Genomic DNA, 10,718 nt, shown 5'->3' on the forward strand with positions numbered 1-10,718 from the left:
CCCACAGAGAGATGTGGTGGATTTAAGAGTGTTTTTGCTTGGCCCTTCCTTGTTCCCTTGCTCGCTTGGTTTCCATCATTTTCTTCCCTCATGCATCTCCTTGTGGCCAGGTAGAAAGGCAGCCTGCTGGTGTCACTCTTAATGGACCAAATAGCTGGGGCAGATAGACTGCTGTAGTAAATGGCTCTAATGTGCACCTCTGAGACTGGATCTCTGGACAGGAATGGAGTGTTTTGTTGTAATCTAGGACCAGTTTCCTCTACTCAGCTTGGCTTAGAGATTCTCCTAGCCTGGGGACATGACCAAACCAAAACTGGCTTATCTCTCTCACTCCATCTCACTCTCTCTTCCTGCTGCGTCTGCCTCTCTCTGTCTCGCGCGGTCTCTCTCCACCCGAGGCCGAATGCAGTAGTGGGTAATAACTATCAGGCTGTAGCAGTGGGTCGATCACTGAGGTCAGATACGATACTCCACACTTTAATATGGCTCTCTATTTATGATTCATATGAAGGGAGAAGAATGCAGCTGGGAGTAGAAGATGAAGGGTCGGGGGGGCAAAGTGAAGAAGGCGAGCGTAAGAGAGAAGATACTTCATAATTCCATACCAAACGACGCCTTAAGACTTTCTGCAAAATGAATGTTGTGTCATCAGTTCCATAAATTGTTCTCTCTTATGTCTCGCTATCTGTCTCTATTTTTGGCTGTCTCAGCCTCCTTTTTATATAATAGTCATTAAAGTCCCAGGGAACATGGTGTAAAATATTAAAACATTTGTGTGAGTAGTATATTAAACATCCAGAAAACTTTGAATAATTTTTTTTTTAAACCCATATGCTAGTTCATGCAAGCAGAACTAAATATCGAAGTGCAAAAATTAGGATTGTTCGACTCCATTACTTACTGATTCGCTTACCAGATATCACAGTAGTCTACACGCACCAGGCTAGCTTTCACTCACTAGGTTAGCTTTCATGTGCTTGGTTAGCTTTTGTCCAGATTTGAATGAGTAGTTTGAGATTACAGTACTTAAGACTGTACTGAATTTCCTTTTGAAACACTCAGCACTGTTTAGCATTATAGTGTAAAACTGAGGAAGAGTAATGAATTACAATCGCACCATCGTCGACTAGAAGATGATGAGTTCTCTTTTGAGTCTGGTTCCTCTGAAGGTTTCTCGGTTCCGGGAAATTTTTCTTTCCAGTGTCGCCTATGGCTCTGGATTTCCGTTAAGCTGTTCTGTTAACAATGTGTGTTATAAGCACTGTACATATCAAATTGGTTTGAGCCTCCATCACTGATGAGGAGAGATTACATGTAGACTTGACAACTCATTCATAATTTCTCAGATTATTCATACTTAATGTATTCAGCATTCCAGTGAATTGGTGACTCTAAATTGTCCGTCTGTGTGAATGTGTGCGTGTTGTGTCCCTCGGTGGATCTATCCAGGGTGTATTCCTGCTTTATGACCAGTTTCGTGGGCTCCACCTCCACCATGGCACTAACTAGAGATGCATCAAACCGGATTGTTAAGACCGAGTACAAGTCCCGATACTTTTGCTGTAGTAGTCACCGATGCCGGTATTTTTAGTGACACAGCGTTACAGTGAGACAGATGAGTTGAAGACAGCTTTTCAGTATTTAGCTCCAGTGCTAAGTGATTAGTGCAGAGTTTGGAGTGAAAGAGAGGCAAGTGTTTTTGTCATTTAGCAAAGTGGTTGAAACTCAGCCAGCCAGGTCTCTGCTCATGGCGTCTGCCTGGAGGTTTGCCCCACAGCACTGATCTGAAACTAGTAAAGCACTTTCCACTGGTCAAACACGTCATACAGCTTTAACATCATCCTCCTGCTCAGAATACAGGCCTCTGTCTGCACTAGCCCTGGGCAATTTGGCAGTATGATGAAGATATTTGTAATAACTGCTTAACACTTACCAACTATGTTGTTACTCATACCAAGCTGCTGATTTGTTCTAAGCAAACATTGTTCTAGTTTTTCTTCATTAGGTACTCCTGGTTTGTTTTCAAATACCATAATACATTTTGTGCATTGAGTATTATGATACATTTTCTCCCTTCCACCACCACCATGCATCTTTAATGTACCCCTGAATTAGCTTAGTTTGTAACAATTCTAAACAAACTATATAGAATAGTAAGTAGAATTTTATTTTATTTTTTTCGCTTAAATTCTTAGGAAAGTACTGAAAATTGTCTAAAAAGTACAACTTCATTCACATGATTTGTATTTGAACAGCTATATTTTTCAGTCATCCAAAATAGCTAGACAGGATGGATGGATGGGTGGATGGATATTTGTCACAGGTCTTGAATGGGATTTATTTTTTTTTATCTCTTTCTGATGTCGTTATTTGCAGTGCCATATTCGCCACGATTTATTTATCAGGAGTCAAACTCGTACAAATTGTATAACCGTTACATCTATTTTGTTCAGCTTTAATATTAGCTAGGTTCTCTAGTTAGCTAAGAGTTTCCTGGTACCAGGTCATCCTGTGTTCTTTCGGAGGAAAAGCTTTAGGGAAAAACTGAGTTCCTGACACCTAATCTTATACAGACTAGCAGGTATCTTCAGTGTTCCCACAGCTCATCGTCACCACAGAGCCCACAATACATTTTTGTGAACAACAGATTAAAAATGCTCAGAGAATTACTTCATGCAGAGTGAGCGAGGGCCTTGTAAATAAGTGAACCAGGGGAAAAAAAATTGTGCCTTTCTTTCATCAGTGTGCAGAATTAATATTAGACTGTTAGAGAAGTGACCTCGACGTGAATGAGCCTGTGTGAGTGGCCTTGGTCACCGTGAGAAGCTTGGAGATGAGGGAGCCAGGGGCAAATGGAAATGCATGTAAATGTGGTGTGTGTGTAGGAAGGATGGTTCTGGATCAGAGTGGCAGGGAAGTGCAGGTGGGTGCACATCAGAAGCCCCCTCACCCATCTATCTCTCCTGCCCCCTAATTCTGTCTCTCCTTCTCTTCCTCTCTCTTTCTCTCTCTCACTTCGAATGATAAAAGCTTGTTTTATACAAAGACTTCCTTTCAGCAGCCAGACAGCGGCTTCACAGAGAACACTTATCGTCAAATTCTCTCTCTCTCTCTCTCTCTCTCTCTCTCTCTCTCTCTCTCTCTCTCTCTCTCTCTCTCTCTCTCTCTCTGTCTCTGTCTCATCTTTTATTCCCTCAGTGTCTTTTATATTCTATAGATGCATCATGCGTGTCATATCAACTTGAAAAACTCAAATTGTCCTTTGGGATAGTAGTGCTGTTTATCTAGTAGATCACAAGGAAGTATAGAGCGCTTTTGTCTTGTACAGAAAAATAATTTCTATATATGCAGTAATTGTGCATGTAGAAGTTGACATGGCTTCTACAATCTTTTGTATACAATTCTACAATCAGACTTTTTTTTTTTCCTTCTAATAAATAACTTTAAGGATGATAAAATTATCATGGGCCTTATTAGCAAAGTCCTATATTAAATATAAAAGATATGGTTATTTTTGCTTAGGATATATTTTGAAATATACAATCTTCAAGCCATTAATGATCACCACAAATATTATTCTGTTTAGTACAGTAGAATCCTGCGTCTGTAGGTTCTTTGAACGTAAATATAACATTTTTGTGCAATAAAAAAAATATAAAGCATGAAAATAGCTACCCTTTACTAGACTCGCCTCATGCTATAAATGTGTACATAATGGTATGTGTGTTTGACATTATACCTAAGGAGATATGAACTGCTAGAAGTACCTAACAGTGTAGAATAAACTTTTCCACTCGTTTTTCAAAACTAGAGGGAGGTGGGACCAAACTACAGTTAAATTTGTTAGCTTTTTTTTTTTTTTTTTTTTTTTAAACCACCATGAATTTTCGAGTAATAGCCTTTGTGTGAATTTACCAACCAAAAGTAATTAAAACACCATTTTTAAGTAGAAATTGAGTAATAATGTTGAACAAAGACGTAATACATGTCTCTCTCAAAGATTAAATTTAAAAAAAAAAAAAAAAAAAATTTTGGCTATTAAATGAACTCCAGAGATTCACCGTCGCACATTTTGTTCTCTTTGGCCTTAAGCATGCTGCACTCATCAAGATATAGTGAGGAGAGCAGAGGGAGAGAGAATGAGCACACTCTAATTAATCAGCTCATTTAGAGCCAAGACCACAGTTATTATAATAACAGGCTCGGCTGTTGTCCTTTTGGAAACGCTGCTGAGAAGCAGTTTGGAGGTGTTAGTAGTTGGGTCAAGTCTTTTACATGCACAGCTCAGCCAAGCATAGAAGTGTAGATTAATTGGAGCATAAGTAAATCTGAGTTTTTATGGTTGTCAGCTAGTTTGGATTAAATGTAATGGGAACTACACCCCAATCTCAATCCTGATACAGCACATTGGCTAAAATCGCCCATCCATTATAACTTTGTGAAATGTGTATAGAATCTATTGAAAAGATGTGTTTAAGAAACTTTAATGGGAAAGTTGACCAATGTTGCAACTGTGGTAATTTAATCGATAGATACAGCTGCAGCAACTGGCTGTCATTAGTAAGTTAAAAGTACTTTATAAAGCTATTAAATATAGCCTGCTGGCTAGCAATACTCTGAGGGGTTGTCACTGGAGCAGATGAGCATAACTAGCTTAATATCTCGCTAGCTTAGTAGTTAGCTACTCTCGCGCTGTAAAATTAGGCATAAGATAAAATAAGGTTTTAACAAAGCCAATGTTATACTAAAAGTCTATCACTGCAGTATGTAATTATTACCCAAGTAACCTAGCCAGCTAACTCAACATTATAACTTGTTTCGGGTACTGAAGGGTGCTATTGTAAGAATGTCAATGGCAGCCAGTGGGAAGGCTAAGCTATCAATAGCTCCTCAATTAAATTATTAGGGTCGCCCAATATATTCTATCCAGAAGGGTAAGAAGGCTAAGCTATCAATAGCTCAGCAATTAAATTATTAGGGTCGCCCAAGATATTTTATCCAGAAATAATAATAATAATAATAATAATAATAATAATAATAATAATAATAATGATGTTTAAATGCTGTAAATTTAAAAATAAAATTGGGGCTGAAACCCTTTTGTTCAGACCAAATAAACACTAAACATACTTTGTCATCTGTCCTTTTGTGTAATTTGTGCTTTGATTAGACAATGTGGGCTCAGCCTATCAATTTTTAGTTTCTCTTCCAAACTCATTTTAGTGACAAATTGATGATGAATAATCCTTTGTTCACGATCATTACACCCGTGACTGGTGGTGCTGTTGCACTGGGTTTCACAAAAATCCAAAGTAATACTCTAAAACATTAACCACAAATAAGACAACGTGGATACCGAAAAATGAAACCTTACATGGACTTTTAGCCCATCTTTTACAAGCTGCCCCTGATCACCACACTGGTTTCCCACATCCTAGGTGATGAGTCAATAAGCTAACTTCCCATGTGGTTAAAGGGAGCTTGTTTCAAATTCTCTACCAGCCAATACAGGATTATGGAATTTGTGACTCTCTACATGCTCTTAAAGACATGATATTTCTCTCTCTATCTCTCTTTCTCTATCTCTCACTGTTTTAAAATAGTGTCACATGCACTTGCCAAGCTTCAATGCATCTACCATGATGCTCATGGTGGTGTGTGAGGGAGAGAAAGGGAATTGGGATGATAAGCATTTAGCTACCTCAACCACGCACACACGTATTGCAATTAACCTATGTCGGTACAAGATATTTGCTTTTTAAATGTCAGACCACATTATTAAGTCATTAGGAGGAGACTGATGTGCCATGTACGCTGAAAACAAAATGTGCATGCTCATCAGAAATTACCTCTACAATGACCATCACAGTGCTCTGGTAATTTCCTGTGTAGATGATGCATACACAAGTACACCCAGCTGGCAGTGTAGATTTGTATTTATTAGGCACATCTACCTTGCAGCATATCAGTTATGATACAGCACCCATGGGGCAGACAGGTTTGCTCAAGTTGATTGACAGTTCTGTGGTTTGAATTCACAACCTTCTGATCAGTAGCACAGTACCACTGTCCAATCAATGGGTTATTATTAATCATTTGCATAATTTGACAGCCCCCTCTACTCTGTCCACTGATTGAAAGAGACCACCACAGGACCAACGCTGATCAGATTTGATTTGGGTTGGGCTAGACCTTTCTAAGCACAGCACCCTGTGTTGTTTGGGGGGGGTTATGAGTGGTACTGTGTGTCTCTTTATCAGCTAAAAGTCAAAGGTCTTTTTGTGGTTCTGCTCAAACTGGTAACCTGAGAATATTGGGGCATTCAGGTCCTGCTCCTCTGTGTACTCTGCTCTGGTTACTCCTGATCCTACTCACCTCTCCTTACATCCGGGTATCCATAGTTTATCTGCCCCCACCCCACCCACCCACTCTGTTATTTTTTACTGCATCCCTTTATCACCCTTTTTTGATGCTGTTTCCCTGTAACTGTCAGTTTCTTTGTTCATTCATTTCTTCTTCCACTCTCTTTCTTTGTCCTTCTCTCTAGGGGACACTACACAGAGGATGAGATCAGCCCAGTATCCGACCCCTGCGGAGCTGGACGCTTATGCTAAGAAGGTGGCCAACAGCCCGCTGACGATTAAAATCTTTCCTAACAGCGTCAAGGTCCCACAGCGCAACCACGTGCGGCGCACTGTCAACGGTTTGGACGCGGGTGGAGCACGCTACAGTCCCTATCCCCCTTCACAGTCTGCGGCCAAGGCCGGCCTCCTGGCCATTGTCAAGGCGCCCATCACCAAGGGCATCATCAAAGACTTCACCGGTACACGTGTGACGATGAGCACCCCTGGAAGTGGGTATGGCCCGGCACCAAGCACTTTAACCCTTCAGCATGCACCACAGCAGCTTCAGAGACCCCCACAACATCAGCAAGGCCTCCCACAACACAGTCAGAGTCTCCAGCCCCTCCAGCAGCAACAGCAACACCAGGGACTTGGGCTTCATGCACCCTCAGCAATGCCCCAGCACCCACAGGGCATGGGCAGGACACAGCCTCTTTCCCACCCCCCTCCTCTTGGTCACCCAGGTCCACAACCTCCACCTGCTCTCTTGCTTCAGCAACAGCAGCAGCACCTCCAACAGCCTCCTCCGGGCCTGCAGGGTGGCACGAGAAAACTCACGGATGCCGATGCCCCTCCCAATGTGACTGTTTCTACCTCAACCATTCCTCTCTCAATGGCTGGCACCCTGCACCAGGGCCGCCAAGCTGATCTGAGCACCATTGTGCACCAGATTAACCAGTTCTGCCAGGCTCGGGCCCAGGGTGCCGGGGCCACATCCATGTGTGAGGGCCAAATCGCAAACCCAAGCCCCATCAGCCGCAACTTGCTCATCAATGCCAGCTCCCGGGTGGCCATGCATAGTGGGCATTCCAGTGCTGTACCTCCAGGCCTCGGACACTCTTCTTGCACCATTGGAGCACCAGATAAATCAGTAGGCACTGGAGTGCCTCTGCACAACATGGGTGCCATAAACAGGATGGCTGTGTATCACAACGATTTGAAGCAGCAGCATCTGCAGCACCAACAGAACCCCCAACAGCATCCGATTTGCCACCAACAGCATCAGCAGATGATGTCATGGAACCAGCATCAGCTTGCCCACCTGCAGCATGTATCAGACGGGGCTGGGCACCCTTGCAAAACCGCTACTCGGGACCCAGGCTTCCCTTGTAAAGGTATGAACTACCCGCCTGAGCTGTGTGTAGGGCAGACTTACAACCTCAAACCCCCCATGGATAAGCCAACGCCTTCGCCTCCAGTTGTCAACAACACCATGCCACCTGGCACTGTTGCTCACTATGCCAATGGCCAGTACTACCACCAGGTGCCTGTGTGGGGTAGTATTCTCCCAACACCCAACAGTGATAGTTCCGGCTCACAGGAGTTGCCTGCACCCTTCCACGGTCCGACAGGCAATGGAACGGGTTGTACCAACCCCACCCCAGGGGTGGACTGCGCCCCCACGGGAGCAACGGCGCATTATCGACCGGCAGGAGTGGCTGGGGGAGCCACAGTGGGGCAGACTAATCTGATGCAAACAGCAGATTACATGGGAGGGGACTTCCAGACGCCCTGCTTCCGAGATCAAAATCTGGGCCTGATTGGGAAGATGCCCAGGCCTCCCCCCATGGCCCATGGCCAGCACCCAGGGTACAGATAAGCTTCGACACAGGATCTGCTCACCACCTCGGTCCATTTCAGATAGCCACATAAAATCATCTATTCTGTCTTAAAATTACTCAATAGGAGGAAAAGCATTACAACGCATCAGTTCACATTAACAATTCAGACAGCAAACAGAAAGTGATCACTGAAAACTGAAAAACATTTTTAAAAAAGCAGTGTTTTCACTATTTTTTTTTTCTTTTGTTTTAATCATTCTTGCAAGTGATCAATTTTTTTAAAGGATTAAGCCCATTTACTTTTGGTTATTGGTTTCACTTGGTTTCACTTTGTTTCTCCCAGATCACTGTGTGACACGTCTTCTAGGCATAGAAATACAGTCTGAAAGATCACATGATGTCCTTAAAACATCATGAATGGCCGACTCCCTTTCTTGCCAGGGGTCTATGGTTCAGCTGTAAGTTGAATAACCTCAGTAATGCACTGTTCAGGAAGATAATGTTTTTTTTCTTTCCTTTTTTTTTTCTTCTAGATCTGGCCTGTGTCTGTTTGGTCTCCAGATTTCTCACTAAATTGTTCGACAATATAGATCTTTTTTAGAGGGCTTCATCCTCTTCTCTACATTAATTTATTAATCTGTGAATGGGATGCTAGTTTGTAATTGACAACACGATTTCGACAGGATAACATATATATCAGTGAAGTTCTCTCAGTCGCATATCAAGCCAGTCTGGCTGGGCTTAATATGACCGAAGCATAATTTATGTATCAATTACAGTCAAAAGTGCTGCGACAAATCAGGTGGCTTAACTGATGTCTTAACTCGTGTAGATTAATGAAGTAGGCAGCATGATTGTGGAGTTTTTATTTTCTTAAAAAGCCAATGTGGGCTGAAGTAAAAGAAGAAGGAAAAAAAAACAAAAAAACGACCTGCCAGAAAACATTGAGCTTCAAGGGGTGCCATTGTACTTCTGCTTCATTTTCTTAAGATATGAAAACATACTTGAATCCTAGAGATGGGCTGTTGTCTTGTTAGACGGTTTGTAATAAAGTTAGCGGGACTAAACTTACTACTGGAGAAGATTGTGTATTGTGGATTGTTACTAATATGGTTTAGAGACTAACTACAAACCAAATTGAGATTATTTGATCCTACATTTTTCTCATGTATCTGTTGAAATAACTTCAGTTTAGGAGTTGCTACTGATGCTCTAATGACATGTGCTTGAATAGACCAAATTGATCACTTGCAAGATTGCTTGTGGGTAAATCAAGGAGGACTTTAAGTCAAAGGTGAAACAGCAGATTAATTATTTTATTGTACACTGGCTAATCTGCTATACTACTGTAACTTTTAAGAAGTGTAATGACTGTGTGAATGTTGGATGGTTTGTGTGGGGATGGTTTTAGTGGATGGGTGGGTGAGTGTGAGTAATGGGTGGGTGAGTGTGAGTTGTTGGTGGGTGTGTGTTGGTGGCTAGGGGTGTGTGTGGGGCTGTGTGTGTGTGTGTGTGTGCGCGTGTGTGTCTTGGTTGGTTGGTGGATTCGCCATCACCCACACTCTGCTTGCCTCCCTCTGGAACAGCCCTTATAAAGCCTTAAGTATTTGGTCCTTGGACTTTCCTTTGAAAACAAGCATGGTTATTATGAAACCTATAATATTGATAATTATGAAAACTTCAAAAAGACTATAAAGGAACAGCAATTTTTTCCTTGTTTATTTTTATTAACTAAAGCTTTTGTTGAATAGAAAAGCAATTCCTTAGGATTACTTTGCGACAAAAACCAAGAAAAAAGAATATTTTATTGTAATTATGTTTTATAGCTATGTGTAGTTCTGGGCTGTAACAAAAATCTTTTTATTCCAAGTTTCAAAGCTTCAGTTTTGCAATTTGTGACTATTTATAATTATAAACTTTTTTTTTTTCCTCATTATTTAATTTTTTTTTTTTTTTTTTTTTTTTTTTTTTTTTTTTTTGCTATAGCTGTGAAATGAAGAGTCTAGAAGACTTTCTCATATCTGTCACTCTGTGGCTGTTGAGTGAATGAGCGAAAACTACAGAGTGTGTGTGGAGAGTTGTGCTACTCTTTTTGTAATATTGTAATAATAAAATAAAGTTCTAATTTATGCTTTGAAATCTACCTTCTCCTTCTTATACACCACACCACTTTGGTCTCTCAACATAGATTGCACGTTTGAAGTCTGGTCTGTGTGTGGTCTCGTTGTTGCACACCCTTTTGTTTTCCGAAGCCACGTCCCAGACAGCACCTGTGCAGGAAATGTGATTCAGCTTCTGACCAAATTCTGCACGTGGCTTTGAAATACACTTTCTTTTCTTTTTTCATATAATACGAGCTGACTTGTAGCCACTGATGCACGAAATCCCACGATTCACTGCACTGAGAAAACAGTCGGAAATGAGTATGATTAAGCTCAGGCGCTGTGTGTGTAAGCAGCTGTGGGTTCTTACTGGACACCATAAAAAAAACATTTACAAGGATTATGAATACACTGCTCGGAGTTGGACAGGA

The 10,718-nt window shown here is 41.6% G+C and overlaps 1 protein-coding gene across 2 annotated transcripts in view; it reads left to right on the plus strand.

Moving 5' to 3' along the window:
* Window positions 1-10,314, plus strand: part of fam222ba (family with sequence similarity 222 member Ba) — a 66,671-nt gene extending 56,357 nt beyond the window's left edge. For both annotated transcript variants that reach the window (XM_047151982.2, XM_017459964.3), the window contains exon 3: window positions 6,548-10,314. In XM_047151982.2, coding sequence (XP_047007938.1) covers window positions 6,548-8,223 — 1,676 coding nt within the window. In that variant the 3' untranslated portion in view covers window positions 8,224-10,314. The remainder of the gene's footprint in view (window positions 1-6,547) is intronic.
* The last annotated feature ends 404 nt before the right edge of the window (window positions 10,315-10,718 follow it).

Source organism: Ictalurus punctatus, chromosome 28, assembly GCF_001660625.3.
Source record: "Ictalurus punctatus breed USDA103 chromosome 28, Coco_2.0, whole genome shotgun sequence".
In the NCBI taxonomy this organism is placed as follows: domain Eukaryota; kingdom Metazoa; phylum Chordata; class Actinopteri; order Siluriformes; family Ictaluridae; genus Ictalurus; species Ictalurus punctatus.